Source organism: Hyaena hyaena, unplaced genomic scaffold (assembly GCF_003009895.1).
Source record: "Hyaena hyaena isolate Hyena2069 unplaced genomic scaffold, ASM300989v1 scaffold_1598, whole genome shotgun sequence".
NCBI classification, from domain to species: Eukaryota; Metazoa; Chordata; class Mammalia; order Carnivora; family Hyaenidae; genus Hyaena; species Hyaena hyaena.
Window position 1 is genome coordinate 98,611 of NW_024082232.1, and position 19,076 is coordinate 117,686.

The following is a 19,076-nucleotide window of genomic DNA, read 5'->3' on the forward strand; positions in this document are numbered from 1 at the left end:
GCATATTACTACTGTTAATACTCCTGTTTTTTCAGAGAATGACTTTTTTCTACAAATATCAGTTTCCCAGCATGCCGTAGTAAAAAAAGTTACTGGGTTTGGAGCTAGACAAAATTGGACTCAAATTTCAGTTTATAAGTGGTTAGAAGTGGTTAGCCTTGTGGTCATGGACAAGTCACATAGCTTTTCCGTGACATTTTCATTTGTGTGAATACAAATATGTAATACCTGCCTTGTGGGGCTCCTTTGAGGGAGTATAAAATCCTCCAGCATGGTGCCTGGCCATATGCGTGATTAGTGGTGACAACATTCTGGGAAGGCTGGCCCCTCCCATGCTCCCCCAACCCCCTGTGCACAGCACTGTCAGAGCACTTAGCACCCTCCCTATGACTGTTTATTTAACTGTCCGTGGGGAGAGACTGCTTATTTAATCTCACCTCCAGCACTTAGGACACTGTCAGGCATGTTAAGTGAATAAAATAATTTAAATACTTAAACTTCATTTTAATACTTTAAAATATAAATATTTTAAAATGCCTTGTTAAGTATAACATAATATAAAATATGTTGTGTAATTTCACAGTGACATAGCCATTAGACCTGGGTATGTTTCATCACCTGGGGACCCTGTGTCCAGTTAAGACAGATCACCACTAGATGGGGATCTTAGCCACTTTGGTTTCATTTCTCGGCTGCTTTTGATCATGCTGCCCCTGTGCCTGTTGCGTGCTACCACAGGGACTGTGAACGTTGAAACAGGATTTTAACACCCAGGCCAGTGGAACAACACTATGTTAGGTTCCCAGAAAGTGTTTCGCTCTTTCCTCAGGGTCTATTCAGATTATTTACAGCAGAATCTGTGATTTCTTCCTCATTCAGTGGTTATTGAAGGGCTGGGATAATCCCCTTCATTTTATTTAGTTCTGTGCCTCAGTTTTGCTCTCCCTAGAACTTTGGGTCTCCAAGTCCTCAGCCTACCTGGGATTCTGCAAGATAGGTTCCTCCTGCATTTCCGTCCAGCTGTTTCCAAGGCCAGAATTTTGCTTCAAATCAGTTACTGGTGTGCTGAGTTCCTGACCTCCCCTCAGCTCCTCAAAGGGGTATGTAGCATGCCACCTCTGTTTACCCTGGTGCTGCGTACACATCTTCCTGATTTCTCTGTGTATGCTCAAACTCAAAAATATTTAAGAAGCCTTGCCCTAATTTTCTTTTTTTTTTTTTTTATTTCTAGGAGAGAGAGAGAGACAGCATGAGCAGGGGAGGGTCAGAGAGAGAGAGGGAGTCACAGACTGAAACAGGCTCCAGGCTCCGAGCTGGCAGTCAGCACAGAGCCCGACGCGGGGCTCAAACCCATGAACCGCAAGATCATGACCTAAGCGAAAGTCGGACGCTTAACCCACTAAGCCACCCAGGCGCCCCGCCTTGCCCTAATTTTCATCTTCATCTTCTCTTTTATCCATTATCACCTCACTGTCTGTTTTTTGTCTTCCAGAAACTTGAACATTTCATCTGATGGCTTTCTCCCATTTACTCATGTATATTATGAGCTGATACAGTGGGCTCTCTGTAGGGAAGGAAGATACATGCCAAGGTTTCCTCTTTTTTTTTTAGAGAATTGTATTAAAAAAAATTTAAATGAAGTATAGTTGACACACATGTTTTTCATTAGTTTCAGTATACAACGTAGTGTCTCCACAACTATGCATTATGCTGTGTTCACCACAAGTGTAACTGCCCTCCGTCGCCATACAATGCTATGTTAACATCATTAACTATGTTCTCTTTGCTGGACTTTTCATTCCTGTGACTTACTCATTTCATAACTGGAAGCCTGTATTTCCCACTCCCCTTCACCCATTTTGCCCATCTCTACTGCCACCCCACCAGCCCCTGCCCCTCTGGCAACTTTAAGTGAAAATCAGATTAAAAAAAAAATTTAGCCTTATTGGGGCACCTGGGTGGCTTAGTTGGTCTGACTTTGGCTCAAGTCATGATTCCAGGGTTCATGGATTGAGCCCCGCATTGGGCTCTGTGCTGATAGCTTGAGCTTGGAGCCTGTTTCAGATTCTGTGTCACCCTCTCTCTCTGCCCCTCCCCCGCCCACACTCTGTCTCTCTTGCTCTCAAAAATGATTAAACATTAAAAGAATAAGAAATTTAGCTGTATTAAGATATAATAGATTTATGGCAAACAGTACATTTTTATAGTGAGAAAATTGGTAAGTTTTGACATGTGTATCATTTGTAATACCATCACTACAGTCAAGGTAGTTACTGTATGTACCTATGAAGAAACTAAGTCTTGGAGAAGCCTAGAAGGTCAAATTGTAATCTAGGTCTACCTGATGTCAAGGTCCACACTCTAGACTTTGAACCCTGAATGCTAGCTAGAAAAACAACCACTATTTCTCTCTTGTGTGGGGAAAGCACACAATTTCTTAATCTAGCTATTCATTTCCTTAGTAAGAGGGTTGTGCTAAATGTTCCTAAGGTCTTTTAAGTTTCTGTACTTTATCCATATTTCTTATGCAGAAATGGTAAACCTCTGTTCAAATACATCTTTTTTAATTAAATGAAACTGCACCATTCTTTTTAATTTTCACAGTGGAACCACATGAGACATTAAAATCATATATATATATATATATATTTTTTTTTTTTTCTTTTCACAGGAAAGTATTTAAGGAGCTTGTGGAGTAATATGAATCAGACTAATATAGGATCTCCAAGAAGTCCCTCAAGATAGCTGGTAAGACAGTAGGAATTTCTGGTTTTTTTCAACAGTGTATTGTATAATTATCTTAAAGATATTCTGACTATAAACTTTCTAGCGTGGGGCACCTGGGTTGCTCAGTCGATTGATCATCCAACTTCATCTCAGGTCATGATCTCATGGTTCATGGGTTTGAGCCCCATGTCAGACTCGGTGCTGACAGCTCAGAGCCCGGAGCCTGCTTCTGATTCTGTGTCTTCCTCTCTCTCTCTCTGACCTTCCCCTGTTTGTGCGCTTTCTCTCTGTGCCTCTCAAAACTAAGTAAGTAAACATTAAAAAAAAAACATTAAAAAAAGCTTTCTAGCTTTGTTCTCACAAGAGATATTTGTCAATTTTTTATTAGTACGTGATTTTTAAGCATATTAACGGTGGAAGCTATAATTGTTACCTAAAGCTTAGGGTGGTTCACCTCTGCCAGAAAATGCCAATTTTAAATAGATACAGATAACGATGTAGATGTAGCCCTATAGCTATAGCTGTATCTATCTATTTATTTATCTATCTGGAGAACTGTCTATTTCTTAGATATTATTGACAATGACTAAAAGTATCATAAGTCCAAAATATATAAAATACCTCTAATACGTTTATATAGATGCATATCATTTACATACCAAGTGTATGTAATGTTTTTATGCAAAATTGAAATCAAATTTGATTACTCATAAGGCATGAAAATTTGTTTTCTATTTCTCTATTCTTAGGAAAAGAAGAATTTCTAGACTCTTCATCAAGTTCTTCATACATAGTAGTTAAATCCAAGGCTCCTGTGGTAAAATCATGAATAAAAATACATCTGCTGTGGTATCATCCAGTCTACTTGAAAAGTAACTTTCAAATTAAATTTAATATGTTTTGGGCTACATAGTTTGAAATATGCAGAATGTTAATGAGCTTTTGGTTGAAAATTTTATATAGCCAGCTGGTCTAAGGTAGCAGTAATTAAGGAAGTTGATCAATAATTACGTTCCAATGTCAATCAATGTATGGGATAAATTCTGCATTCTTTTTTATAATTCTTTATAGAAATTGCTTTTTAAAAAATTTGATCTGATTTTTTGAATATCTAAAATATTTTACGATCCAAGTATAAAAATAAGATAATGTAAGATTAACTTTTGCTGAGTAGCAAACCACCCAAAGTGCCTTGAAACAACAAGCATTTATTTTTTCTTATGATTTGGTGGGTTGGCTCGGCAGTTGTTCTGGTATGTACTGGATAGCATAGGATGGCCTCATTCACATTTCTGGGGCATCGTCTGCAAAGTCTGGATGACTCTCATTCTCCTGGTCCCATCCTCCAGGAGGCTAGCTCAGGCTTTCTCACATTATGGAGGAATGGTTCCCAGCAACAAGCCCAAGTGTTTTTCAAATGTCTATTTCCCTTATACGTGCTGGTCTCTCATCAGCTGATGCAATTCAGATAACCAAATCCAAATTCAAGGGTTATAGATATAGACTTTATTTTTAATGGGAGGAACAGTAAAGTCACATTCCAAAGGGCATCCAGACAGCGATGGGAAGAACTCGTGTCCATTTTGCAAAACTGTAACACACAGAAAAAGTCGTCCTTGTCCTGCATTCAGTCTGTGCCCTCTTTCTTTCTGTAGATAACTATTTTTATTTTTGGCTCCTTTTCAGTGCTTCTTTTTGGATAAGGAAATAATATACATATAAATACATACACATGTTATATATATACATATGTGTGTGTATGTGTATATATGGTCATATTTTTTTCCTCAAAGCTGTTATAGTAAACACGTGCACATTAGCCCTTCAGCTCAGGTTCACAGGTCTTCCCTGGAGAAGGGTGTCAGGCTGGTTAAACTCAGGATGTCTTTCTCTGACACTGCCTTCTGAGAGCTCTGGAAAGCTCTAGTCTCCAGGGGTCACCAGCCAGGCTCATCTGTGGTATGCAAAGAACTCCATGCACAGAGCTTTATGCTCTGGTGCTGAAGAGTTTTACTTTCTGGGACAGCACGGAGTTTTGTCCAACTACTTAAGGCAAAATCAAGCCCCTGGGAAAGAATTGTATGACTGAGGCAAAATGGCCCCAGCATCCAGGCTCCACCTCCCACGTTCCACTTGAGAGAATATTCTTGATAAAAAGGTAGTATATTATATATACTCTTTGATCTTGCCTTTTTTTTTTTTAACTTAAAATTCTTTCCTGGTGATCACTTCATATCAGCCTATAAATGTCTTCCTTGTACATTTTGTAACTATGTAGTAGTCTATCCTGTCAAGGTACCAGACTTTATTCAGCAAGCACCTCATTGATAGACATCCATTATTTGCAATTTCTGAAGATTGCAAATTATGCCAAAATAAATAACTAGTATACACGTCATTTTGTATTTTTTGCCAGAGTATCTTTGGGATAAATTCCTAGACATGGGATTTCTGGATCAGAGGGTAAATTTAGAGTTTCCCAGATTCCTTCATTAGGAGTTAGGCCGTTTTGCATTCCTATCAACAAAGTACAAAAATACCTCTTTTTCCACAGCCTTGTCATCAGAGTAGATTGTCAAAGTTTTAACTTTTGGGGCACCTGGGTGGCTTAGTCAGTTAAACGTCAGATTTCGGCTCAGGTCATGACCTCACGGCTGGTGGGTTCGAGCCCCACATCAGCCTCTGGGCAGTCAGTTCAGAACCTGGAGCTTGCTTTGGGTTCTGTATCCCCCTTTCTGTCCCTTCCTTTTCCTTGCTTGTACTCTGTCGCTTAAAAATAAATAGACATTAAAAAATTTTTTTTAAAGTTTTAAGTTTTATGTTGACCTGATAGGCGAATAGCAATATCTCTGCCTAGTTTTAACTTGTAATTCTCTGTGATTAAAGTGGAGCAGCAGAACTTAATTTCTAATAGCTAAAAAAAGGAAATAATATAAATTCTTTTCTTTTTAATTTTTTTTTTACATTTATTTATTTTTGAGATATAGAGAGAGAATACAAGAGGGAGAGGGACAGAGAGAGAAAGATGCAGAATCTGAAGCAGGCTCCAGGCTCCGAGCTGTCAGCACAGAGCCCGACATGGGGCTCGAACCCACAAACCATGAGATCATGACCTGAGCTGAAGTCGGACGCCTAACCGACTGAGCCACCCAGGCGCCCCAAAATAATATAAATTCTTAACATAAGGGAGTTTTCACACAAGGATCCTGGCAAGTAAATGCTGTATGAAATATAGAATTTCGGTTGACAATTATAAAAAGAGGGATCCTTTACTGATGCAATAAAGTATGGTGGAGATTATGTGTGTCCTCATTGAAGGAAATTTGCATTTGGAGGGTTTAAGAGGTTTTAGGGGGTACCTAATGAGATACCTTAATTCCCTCTACCCCTCCTCTCTCTCATTTCTAGGCTTCATTTCTTTCTGCCCTTACAACCTAATATTCCATCAAGAGTGGGTTGAGCTTCTGAAAACTGTAACAGTGAAACATTGTGGACCTAGTCCCTTCTGCCTCTTTTTCTAGCTATTCCACCATTGCCCTAGTAACTAGAGAGGCCATCCAACACCAGAGCTTCATTCAGTATAATGCGACTGTGAACAATGTCCTGTGTAGAGAACAAAATATTCAAAAGCAGGGAGGCTTATGAGACTTTTGTGGGGTTTTATTTTGTATTTTCATTTTTTTCATTCTGTCTTTTTTATTATTTAACTTTTGAATACATGCTTTCTTAAAGATACAGTTAGAATTTCTGTGGCAGAAGCTAAGAAAGCTTTTTCTAAAAGCTGTAATCATATGTTAATATACGGGTCAACTTTTTAAATACCAGTTTCAGGGTGTTTTTTTTTTTTTCATTTTTTTAATGTTTTATTTATTTCTGAGAGAGAAAGAGACAGCCTGAGCAGGGGAGGGTCAGAGAGAGAGGAAGGTACAGAATCTGAAACAAGCTCCAGGCTCTGAGCTGTCAGCACAGAGCACGATGCGGGGCTTGAACCCACAAACCATGAGATCATGACCTGAGCCAAAGTCAGACGCTTAACTGACTGAGCCACCCAAGCGCCCCTTCAGTTTTTTGATATGTGTGAAGATAGCTCCAGTATTCTTCACTGGCTTTAATACCACCACAAAGCATATCTGACACCAAATTTTGCCTCTAGAGTAATGCAAACTGGGCTTCTATTGCTGTTCTCCGGATTTATAATCTTAGCCCACCAAGTTTACTTTCCCAGATTTTGGTGCTTTTAGAAAAATGAGGGTAATGATCTTAGGAGTTGTATACATACTAAGTTGAATGGCATAATATATGTATATTGCTTAGCACAACCCCAGTACATCATATGTAAGCAGGAAGTCCTAAGCCTTATTTCAAACTGGGTTCAAGCCCTGTTTGACCAGTATAAGTCTCTGCTCTGACTAGAGTGTTCAGAAACACAATTTGAGGGTATACTTTTTGTAGAATTCTTTTCACAGTTCCTTCTTTTCTTTTAAAAACATTTTTAAAAATATTTATTTATTTTTGAGAGAGAGTGAGCGACAGAGTCAGAGTGGGTAGGGACAGAGAATCTAAAGCAGGCTTCAGGCTCCAAGCTGTCAGCACAGAGCCTGATGCAGGGCTCAAACTCATGAACTGCAAGATCATGACCTGAGCTGAAGTTGGACGCTTAACCGACTGAGCAACCCAGGTGCCCCTCCTTCTTTTATGAATGAGCACGTGCTTTCTATCAGAAAATACTCTTCTAAAGTTAAAAAGATAACTTTTCTTTTTGTGATTCAAATGAAGGTCATACTTCTTTTGCTTTAAGTGGCTGCAAACATATCTTTTAAGAAGTTACTTACCTAACTCAATAAAATCTTTAATTTTGGGATCCTTCAGTGTAGTCTAAGAAGCTAAAGGAAAATCTGTTCAATTACCTTTAATAAATCTTTAAATTTATTTAAATTATATGTTGAAGGTATTTGTCTTCATTATACACAGAGAAATAAGCATTACTGCAGTAATTTCTTCTATGGCTTGATTGTTTTTATAGAAAAAATAAATAATACAGATAACAGAATCCATTTGATTGTTTTCCTATCATCATACTTTTCTAAGTGTTGTTACTGATATGTACTGAGTATTTGGGGTTATCTAGATTAAGAATTTGATTTAACAAGTAGTTTGAAGAAAAAGTGGGCATAGATCTCTAGGCTAACCTGTGAGTGCTAATGTATTTTATCTTAGGGATCCTGCCTTTCAGATGATTAAAGTTACCAAGGAAACAGGCCTTGGTCTGAAGATCCTTGGAGGAATTAACCGGAATGAAGGTCCCTTGGTATATATTCAGGAAATCATTCCTGGAGGAGACTGTTATAAGGTAAAAATAGAAATAACACTTCACCAAAAAACCAAAACCACTAGTGGTGAGGTTTGTTTTCCTACTACATCAGTAACTTTTTAGTATTAATTGAATGTCCACGGTGACTGTTTCTCAGTAAAAGATCTTGTAAGAACTGGAAGATAGGCCTTTACCTTCAAGGAGCTTTAACCTAACAACTAAATAGGAAGTAAATATGAAATAAATTGGAAAATGACAAATTTCAGATTCTTTTATTTTTTTAATTTTTTAAAAAATTTGTTAATGTTTATTTATTTTTGAAAGAGAGAGAGAGACAGAGTGCGAGCAGGAAAGGGACAGAGAGAGAAGGGAGACTCTGAATCTGAAGCAGGCTCCAGGCTCTGAGCTGTCAGCAAAGAGCCCAACGGGGCTCCAACTCACAAACAGTGAGATCATGACCTGAGCTGAAGTCAGACATTTAACCAACTGAGCCACCCAGGTGCCCCCAGATTTCAGACTCTTTAACTAAAAGAGGTTAAGGTTATATATTTTTAATTATGTGCTATTTAACTCTTATCCAAAGTCTGGTTGTGAGAAATTGTATTTGAAGACACGTTATCTCTCCACTGCTCTGAGTTGGGATTAAGTCAGATCACTTAAGCTGGAACTGTCTTCATTTAGCCTCTCCTAAATGTAAAGTATACAAAGTCAGCATATAAAATCTGCTCATTTCTGAATTTGCGGTAGTTATTGTTGAGTTTGTTAATTATATCACTCATTAGTTGCCCACGTGAGAAATTAGATTTAGACTTAAGACCAGGAAGTATCTTTTTTCTTTTCTTTTTTCTTTTTTCTTTTTTTTTTTACGAAATAGAAAGCCTTACTCCCCTCTTTGTTATAAGAAATATATAAATCATGATTTTCTTTTCGCTCTCGTTGCTAGGATACTCAGATCCAAATTTGAAGTACAATATCAGCAACTTAGTTAACAAACTAGTTACTATATTTCCATTTTCATTTCTCCTGAATTTCATTTCCCATTTTTGTCTTACTAATGTGATTTATCTGTCTTTGGTTGAAAACTGCCTCTAGTCCTTTTCAGAGAGGTATAGGATATGAAGAATTTAATAAAATGATTGCATTAACATCAAGTTATAGAGCACGAGAAAGAATCCTTTTAACATTAAGCTTATTCATATTGTTCTTTTAGTTGTTTTGGTTCAATAAATTGTCCCGCCCTTACCTCCACCCTCACTCCAAACACTTGTTTAGCAAGCAGTTTGTCTAGGCAACTGGATTTTTTTTCACTTATTAGGAAAAAAATTAGTTTCACCAATAATTTCCAAAATAATAGAAATGATTTCCATTGTTTCAAGCTTGTCAAGATAATAGGAAACACTTACTATGTTGTAAGTGTTATATAATAAATTTAGGATATATAATAATAATACAGACTTTTAGCTATTGAATTTAAATTATTAACCAAATAAAAGTATACTTAAATGCTAAAGTTTAACAAATTCAAACAAAAAATGAAATTAGTCTTGTAAGACTTGAGATGTTTATGACTAGTTGAGGGGTGTGTGTGTGTGTGTGTGTGTGTGTGTGTGTGTTCACTATAGCCGAGTTATTTCTTAGTCCACACTTCATACACTGCAATAATAGATCATGGTATCTAACAAGTGATAAAAATTTGCTATTATGATAACCATCAGTTTGTGCTTTTTTATTCCCATGAAATATATTTGTAATTAAAAATAATAAATTGACAGCCTGCTGAGTGATATTTCATCTGCTATCAGTGGTAGCAAACTGAGAAATTACATACTTGATTTTTCTTAGAATTTCATTGTTTGGAAGGCTATCAAAAAGTAGTCATTTAATGGGCTATATTCTATATTTACCACTAGAGAGCAGCACAGAGTTATTAATGTTCTTGACAGTAACTGGTCAAGTCCAAAGGAAGAAAACCCTCTAAACAGATAAAGGTGGAGAGAGAGAAGAATAAGTACACTTGCAATGCTTACACTTATTTTTGTATACTTCCTCAAGATAGAGGGTTACATTCACATTTATTCTGCAAATACAAATTGATGCCATTTTATTTCATTTAAAAAATATTTTTAATATTTATTATTTTGAGAGAGAGAGGGAGAATGTGAGTGGGGGTGGGGCAGAGAGAGAGGGAGACACAGAATCTGAAGCAGACTCCAGGCCCTGAGCTGTCAGCATAGAGCCCTATGTAGGGCTCCAACTCCCAGATTGCAAGGTCAGGACCTGAGCCAAAGTCAGATGCCTAATGGACTGAGCCACCCAGGCACCCCGATGCAATTTTTATTTTTAATATTTTTATTAATAATAGCATTTACTGTGTTCTAAATACTTTTAGGCATGTTAATAAATTTCTAATTTGTGCAAAAGTTCTGCATAACAGACGTATTCATACAATAGGAAACACAGGCTCATAAGATCATCCTTACTAAGTTGCTGAACTGAGCAACTTAATATTTTTAAATGCATATGAGTGCTTTCACTTGCTCTAATTATAATATTCTGTTGTTTTAGAACTACAATATAGGTAATCCCCAAGCTTGTAGATGGATTATACTACATTTATATTCCCAAACTTCATATGTTAGAGGGCTATTGGAACTCAGAAGAAATCTTCTTTAATTAATCATGGTTAGCTGCCTGAACCCCACCCCACCCCCTTACACATGCACAAATGTTTTCTACTGGTAAATACAAAATACAGTACTGGCTCAATAACCAAAATACCGTGTTTCTTTGAAAAACATATTGAAACTTGGGGCATCTTGATAGTTCTTCCAGTTGCAATAGAAGGGAAGATTCTCCCAGCTCAAAGTGTTAGAGAGAGCCTATAGGATGAGAATAGATGTACTAGGTACTGAGTTAAGGAAATAGGAGAAGTCCAAGGCCCTTTTCACCCCACTAGCCAGTTGGATATCAGTCTGGAGTCCTTAGTGTTCTTAGACCTTTTTCTGGCTGAGATTCTCCTTTGAGCTTCATACTCACATATCCAATTGCTTGGAGAGCATTTCCACTTTGATCTCCTTAAGGCATCTCAAACTCACTGCATTTGAGGCAAGACTCATGATATTCACACCACACCCTCATCTGCCCATCTCTTCCCAAAGAGAGCTTCTTCCTCTGTTCTCAGACTTGGTGAATGACACCTTCCAGTTGTACAAAGTTAGAATACCTAACAACATCCTAACTACTTCTTCTCCCTTAACATTCATACCCAGTTTTATCAGCACAAGCTGTTGACTTTTTTACTCTCTAAAAATCACTTGAACCTATCAGTCTTCTTGATCTCCATCACCATTGCATGGCATTTAATCAGACCTCACAATAGCTTTGTCTGCTTTCATGCACAATGCTACTTCCTCCTCAGCCTATCTTGCTAATATTCAGTTGCCTGTATAACATGACTTCTGCCTTATACTTCTCTGGCTTTCCATCTTTATGCTTCCAGAGTGGTATTTTTTCAGTTTCTAGAAGTTCTTTCTCATATGCTGTACCCTCTGACTCTGAACACACTCATGCTGCTGCCTCCATGACTTCCAAATATCTATTCAAAAACTAATTCCTAAGGAATGTGTTCTTGGTGCCCTCCAATTTAGGCCGGCTCTTTTTTCCTATATGTGCTCCTAGATCCTGTTTCTTTCCTTTATATCTCCTATTTCTGTTTGTAAACAGACATCCCTATCTATACTTGTGTTATCAACTCTGTCTGAACCACAAGACAGTATGTTTCCTAGGTGGAAGGATTCTATCTGATTTTATTCACAATAATATCCTTCTTCCCCAGTAGGATGCCTGGAACATACTAATTGCTCCATTAATATTTATGAATGAATGATCCCTTAGTCATTTTGTCATGTTTCTGAGAGTTCCTAATCTGCCTGTTCCCCTTCCCCCTGCCATCATCTGGCTCCTTACCGAGTCCCCCTCTTCCCTTGTCCTTTGTGATATATTCTGGACACAAACTTTCTCTGAAGTTTTCACATGTTTTTCTTTCTCTGTTTTTCTGTGAATAGTGTAAGGAAAGCAGGCGGTGATCAAAAGCTCTTCTTCCAACCTGACTCTAAGACCTCCGTTAAAGCACATATGTATAAGCTCCATGAGATGAGTCTTACAATCAATTTCATAGTGTAATGGCAGCATTTTGTGGGGCTCGAACCCACGAACCGTGAGATCACGACCCGAGCCGAGATCAAGACGCTCAACAGACTGAGCCGCCCCGGGGCCCCTGGTGAGACTGTCAGTGACCCTGAACGCCTTTCTCTATCCTCACACGTAAGGAGTAGTTTGGTCGGACAGAGAGCACTAGATTCATCGTCTTGATGATTTTGAGGGTTTGATGAGTCTCGGACGTCCAATCCTTGTATACAGCCATGTCCCTCCCCCAAGTCCAGAAACGTCCAGGATCTTCATCCCTAATGTCCAGAAATCTTCACACCATGTAGGCCATTCGTTATTCCTGGGGTAACGAATGGGCGCCCTCAACCTCTGCCTCCCCTTCCCGTTTGAGAAACGCTTCCTGAGCTCAGCCCGCGCCCAGCTCTTGTCTACAGACAGGGTCTGGTGGTGACACGACAAGCCAGGTGCTGGCTCCTGGGAGCTCTCCGGGCCCAGGACGCGTCTTACAATCAATTTCATAGTGTAATGGCAGCATTTTCTTCTCTTAGTGCTATGTAAAACAGTGGTCATCTTACAGTCAATGTCATCTTAAATTTGATAAATTCAGGAGTTTTTTGGGGGTTTTTTTGGTCAAATCCTGTAGGTGAAGACCACACTCACACAGATGTAGATACTAATAGTTAGTCATTGTTCACAGAGGATCAAAGTAGGACATATTTATCTTTCAGAGGAAGTCTGTTTTCAGAGTGTGCTGAGCCTAACTGTGGGACTCAGACCAAGGCCTCTGGATGACACAGTGTTGAGGAACTAGTCCCATCAATGGGAGCTAAAGAAGTATCAGCCCAAGAGGGTTCACTTTACAAGTCACTCTCTTTTCCCCTTTGCTATTATTACTACTGTCTAAGCCACCTTAATTTCCTTAGACTGTTTTCTGGCCCTGATTAATTTATTGTGGGTTTGTTCTGTACCTGGCTGGGGGAAACAACCATGAAAAGGACATGGTTCTGGCCAACTGAAAAAAACCAGTGTAGTTACTGAGATCAGTAAAAGTGCCTTTGGAGAGAGATGAACAATGAAGTAATTCTAGGTGATTGGGCCAAACTTACCACAGAGCAAATGTTTGTACTTGGCAGTGAAGTTTAAGTGCCAGTTCCTTGGGTGGAGAAGTGGTAGGGTAGGTGATGTGAAGAACATGTTCTGAGACTAGAATGAAGAATTTATATGAGGAGGGAGGGTGGATGGTGAGGCTGGAGAATAGATTGTAGGTAGTCTGTTGTGCTGGGTCTGGGAAGTTAAGGACTTTCAACTTTTCCTACCCCTAGGCAGCCATTAAAGGTTCTTAATTTGAGGAGTAACAGGATTAAATTTGTTATCAATATGAAAATTACAGCAGGCATGGAATTCTGATTCAACTCACCTTTAACACCTACAATGTGCTAGAATTTCATATATGTTACCTAATTACTAATAGCAACCTTGTGTGATAGGTATTTATCTCCACTTTACAGCTAAGAGAATGGAATCTCAGAGTTTAAGTGACTTGCCTACATTCACATTAATAACTGGCAATAAAAGAAGATGACAGTTTCTGAAAGTAATGGGAAAGGAACCAGAAGTCTTGCGGGAATATACCTTAGTATTTAAGAATCGTGAGTTAGTTAAATCAGAGTCAGGCTGTATAAATGGTTTCTGATAACATGGTAACATGTTATTTAGAAAACTATATAATGGTCATTATAAATGAACAGTGCTGGTAGTTTTTAACAGAAGTGTTTAAATGGCCAGGGATATGTTATTACTTTCAACATCTTTGTAAATGTCAATGCAAAAGGATGCAAACCCTGAAGGTGGGCATGTGAAAGTGCCTGGCGCCTTGCCTGACGCCTTGTGCAGCTGCTCAGTAACTGCTGAATCAGAACCCAGACAGTGTGGAAGAGGCCTCGGCATGTCCCCGAAGTTAGTATCTTCACATATACATTAATCCAACTGGGGCAAGATTCACTGGTTTTGAATGCCAGACTTTTACAGAAATAGCTGTGTTTTAGTTTGCAGGTTCTGACTTTTAAACAGGTTCAGAAATTCACATGATCAGCTAAGATCTTATTCTAGGAGGCAAAGGAAAAAAAAAAAAACCTACCACTGTAAATACTCTTTAGAAAGGAAAAAAATATATACAAACGAAAAGCCACAGTTAGAAGGCATTATTCTTCTGCCCTTCTCTGATTCTTGTCCTGCTGGAAAATGCTACTTCGGTACCTCATTGTGCTTTAATATGAGATACTTTAATTGTGTTCATGAGAGCTTTTCCTTCTGTACTGCTAATACTATATAGTCTAAGAGGAAAATGTGGAAGATAATAGGTCAGCTGAAACCCTATTGCCTACATGTTTTTTTTTTTAATGTTCATTTATTTATTTTTTTGAGAGAGCCTACGTGAGCACACTAACAGGGGAGGGGCAGAGAGAGGTGGGGACAGAGGATCTGAAGCAGCCCCTGTGCTGAAAGCAGAGAGCGCAAGGCAGGCCTCCACCTCACAAACTGTGAGATCATGACCTGAGCTGAAGGCAGACACTTAACTGACCGAGCCACCCAGGTGCCCTGCCCACCTGTTGTCAGTCGCCTTTTTCTCTGCAACCCCGACAGCCAGTTGTCATGTATGTAAGATAAGCGGGTACAGGAACTCCCTCAAATCATTTTGAATTCAGGTCTGTGTTTCTTGTGGATGAGCTCTTGTGCCTCTCTCAGCCCCCTTCCCCTCTCTCACTCTCTTTCTTCCTCTCTTTCTCTCTATTTGTTTAGGAACATCTAGCTAGCAAGTCGTAGAGCTCAGATTGGCATTCGGGTCTGTGTGGCTGCCCAACCTCATGCCCTTTCCTCTTCTGTCCACTGTGTTGGATGGCCCTGCCCAAATGGAAGAATTGCCATCTGACAGTATGTACCGTCTGCCTCCCTGATTCTAAAAAAATTCTTTTTCTTTTCCTTGTCAGTGTCCTTTAATTTTTTTTAATGTTTATTTATTTTTGAGAGAGAGAGACACAGCATGAGCAGGGAACGGTCAGAGAGAGAGGGAGACACAGAATCTGAAGCAGGCTCCAGGCCCTGAGCTGGCAGTCAGCCCCTACGCGGGGCTCGAACCCACGAACCGTGAGATCATGACCTGAGCTGAAGTCAGACACTTAACCGACTGAGCCATCCAGGCGCCCCTATTTCTTAGTGTCCTAAAGCTTTGCTCCAGTGAAACAGGGCTTTCTTAATTTTTCCCTTTTGTCTCCCTAAATTGTTGCCAGGCTTTGTGATAAAGTCAGTAGTAGTACAGCCATCAAATTCTATTTGTAATCTACCTTATTAAACTGATTTCAATAAAGAGCTATTTTGTAGACTCCAAATGGTCTAGAGCTGGGTTTAATAATGACGTTTATTTAATTTCATTTATTAATTCATTTTAAAATTAGATTAAAATTTTCTCTATTTGACCCTTATTTCCAATACCAGTGTTGGAAACTAGAACCAAATGTAATTCAGATAGTTAAACACATTGTTGGAGTAGATGTAAGGAGTTCTTTTTTATTTGGGGGGGCGGATGGAGAATTTCTTTTCTTTTTTATGATGTGACATTTGACACATATAAGCGGAGCATAAAAATAGAATGAACGCCTATGAGCCTGCTTTGAGTTCACTTAGAGTTACTTAGACTTAAGAAGTAGAAGATTTAGGTATTACTCAGGTTCCTGTATCTGTTCTGTGATCCATTCCCCACCTTCCTCCTGGAAATAAGCCCTCGAGCATTTTATTTACTCTCCCCTATTATTAGCCTTATTGTTTTGCCTGTGGCAGAAAGGTTGTTTTTCTTGCTTGTTACTATTTCATCTTAACCCTGAGTAGATAACTGTCCTAAAACGAAAATTTAGCAAATTAAATGACAGGCTAATATACATAAACATCTAAGTATGTCTGGGTAGAGTTGATTTAAATGCATATGTAGCCAAACTCTGGCCAAATAAGGTTTGGGCCCAGGCAACTACAGAACTGTGTTTATAAAATCTTATTTAAAAAGCTCTTTCATTTTACTGAATACATAGTATCCTTCTGGTAGGTACTTTGCTTCTTTTCCAGCGTTGCTTTTGTGTTTTACTCCTCATACGTTTGTCAGTAAAAGAGAAAAAAAAGAAGCACTTGTCAATGTAGCACTGTGTTGTGTTCTCAGACTTTCCTAGTTGTATTTAAATAAAGTCAAAATTTACAAATTTTGTGTATTTTAAAATCAAATTTCTTTTTTTGGTTTAATATTTTGAATAATGTTCAGAATTTAGAAGAGTTGTCGAGTCATACATTTAGGTTATAGTGTCTTTTACATAGTATTTGAAATAACATTTCCATAAAATTTTTGATAAATATTTTAGATTTATTTTCCTATGTACTTAGTATTCAGTGTAAGAGGTAGCACTAAGTATCTTTCTTCTTTTTTAATTTTTTTAATGTTTATTTCTGAGAGAGAGAGAGAGAGAGCGAGTGAGTGGAGGGATGAGAGAGAGAGGGAGACACAGAGTCTGAAGGAGGCTTCAGGCCCTGAGCTGTCAACACAAAGCCCAATGCAGGGCTTGAACTCACGGGTCACGAGACCATGACTCGAGCCGAAGTCAGATGCTCAACTGACTGAGCCACCCTGATACCCCACTAAGTATCTTTAAAAAAAAAAAAAGCTGTTTTTATTTAGTAGTGAAGTAGCCATAAATTACCATTATTATATATAATGAAGTTCAGATCCAAGATCAGTTATCCAAGGAATATATCTTAGATAAGACTTTGAAGGGAGATATCTCCTTGAATTTGTGGAACTTAAACGCCATTAGGGTGAAAATTGGTTTTTTTTTTTAACCATATAAGCTTCTTTCCTCATTACAAAAATATTGCTTTCTGTCTTTGAGAATGATGACTGAGACATGTCTTGGGAGCTGAAAATGAAGAGAGCTCCTTCTTCTTTTCCAGTTTGAATTAAGGAAAAAGGTAAAGACCGAGAAACTTGCCTAACAAATCCATTAAATCTTGTAATCAGTAGGCTCTGTATACCCGGTTAGGCTAAGTATAGCCAGAGCTGGGCCTTAGCAGACAATGCAAGGCAGCTGTTAAGAAGTTGTCGTCTTTAGCAGGACATGAGGAAAGCTCTATGTACAACCAGCTAGACCTGCGTCACAGGAGTTACGGCAGATCCAGTAAAGAGAGGAAGTATAGGTAGGATCAAACTAAAAAGGATCCTTGACTGAAAATCCTTGATTTTTAAAAATCTTAATGTGGAGGGGCACCTGGGTGGCTCAGTTGGCGAAGCATCATTATATCACAGTCCATGGGTTCGAGTCCCTCATCGGGCTCTGTGCTGACAGCTCAGAGCTTGGATTCTCTTTGGGATTCTGTGTCTCCCTCTCTCTCTCTGCCCCTCCCCTACTCATGCTGTCTCTCACTTTCAAACATAAATAAACATTAAAAAATTTTTTTTTTTTTTTAAATCTTACTGTGGAATGAATCCTAACCAATTTGGTGCGATGAAAGATGCATAAATGCTCAGGAACTAAAGTGAATGAGTCTTGTACTCTGATATATTCTAGAATTATTTCTCTTACTTTATCACAGAGCTGTGTCTGTCTTATATATAGTACGAAGCTTTAATTTTTTTTTAATGTTTTATTTATTTCTGAGAGAGAGACAGCACGAGTAGGGGAGGGTCAGAGAGAGAGGAAGACACAGAATCTGAAACAGGCTCCAGGCTCTGAGCCAGCTGTCAGCACAGAGCCCGATGCAGAGGTCAAACCCACTAAGCATGAGATCATGACCTGAGCCAAAGTTGGACGCTTAACCGACTGAGTCACCCAGGCACCCTAGTACCAAGCTTTTAAAACAGGCCTTTTCTTGGTGTGCTGGGCTCTGTCTTCATTTAAGCATATATGTATTCTTGTATGTCTTCAGGACTCCATAGTGTGCAAATTTAGCCTGCGAATGCATGAGTCATTCCATTTTACCCACATGTAGGCAAACCAGGCTTTAGTCAAAACTTTTTGCTATTGAGGTTCTTTGTCCAATATTTTCTTTTCACTTTTTTTTTGAGAGACTGTTCACTAAAATTTTTCTTTGGTTTAGTTGCATCAATTAGTTGTTTGTTTTTTTAAGCCATCATTATTAGTTTCTTTAATATATTACTCTTTTTGTTAGGATGGACGTTTGAAGCCAGGAGATCAACTTGTCTCAATAAACAGAGAATCTATGATTGGTGTATCCTTTGAAGAAGCAAAAAGCATAATTACCAGAGCCAAGTTAAGGTAACTGTCTTATCCATAAAATTGAATGAATTTTTTAGCATGTCTTCTCAAAAATAGTAATTTAGGAGATTTAAATACTTTAGACCATAAAGTAAGTATACCTTTATAATATGTGAAACATTATCTTAAAATTCTTTTGTACCATACCCATAACATATCCATAAAGTTATTTCTTTTTAATGCTAGATCAGAATCTGCTTGGGAGATAGCGTTCATAAGACAAAAATCAGATGCCAATCATCTAGAAAATCCATCTTGTGCATCCCTTTTACAAGCTTCAGGAGAGCATGGACCACACGCCTCAACATTTGGTCCTCTTCCGTCTGCCCCTGAAATACTAATTCCAAAGACCTCATCTACGCCCCGAACTACAGATACCATTTTATCTTCTTTTAAGAGAAATCAGGTAATCTTACATTTCTCTGTATATTTATGCAGCCTATAAATCCTCTCTATATTTTTACGTTTGTTATGTACATATAGAATTATAACTTTGGCAACGCAATTTTTTAACATTTTGGTATTTACCTGAGAGACCTTTTCTTTTTTTCTGTTTAAGAATT

The 19,076-nt window shown here is 38.4% G+C and overlaps 1 protein-coding gene across 3 annotated transcripts in view; it reads left to right on the plus strand.

Annotated features, from left to right (window-relative positions):
- Positions 1-19,076, plus strand: part of STXBP4 (syntaxin binding protein 4) — a 165,537-nt gene that overhangs the window by 11,324 nt on the left and 135,137 nt on the right. For 2 of the 3 annotated variants that reach the window (XM_039224324.1, XM_039224326.1), the window contains exons 2-6: positions 2,672-2,748; positions 3,477-3,599; positions 7,945-8,077; positions 18,407-18,513; positions 18,700-18,919. In XM_039224324.1, the coding sequence (XP_039080255.1) occupies positions 3,553-3,599; positions 7,945-8,077; positions 18,407-18,513; positions 18,700-18,919 (507 nt within the window). In that variant the 5' untranslated portion in view covers positions 2,672-2,748; positions 3,477-3,552. Of the gene's footprint in view, positions 1-1,552; positions 1,592-2,671; positions 2,749-3,476; positions 3,600-7,944; positions 8,078-18,406; positions 18,514-18,699; positions 18,920-19,076 lie in introns of those variants that run through there. The other variant, XM_039224325.1, reaches the window with a different exon arrangement.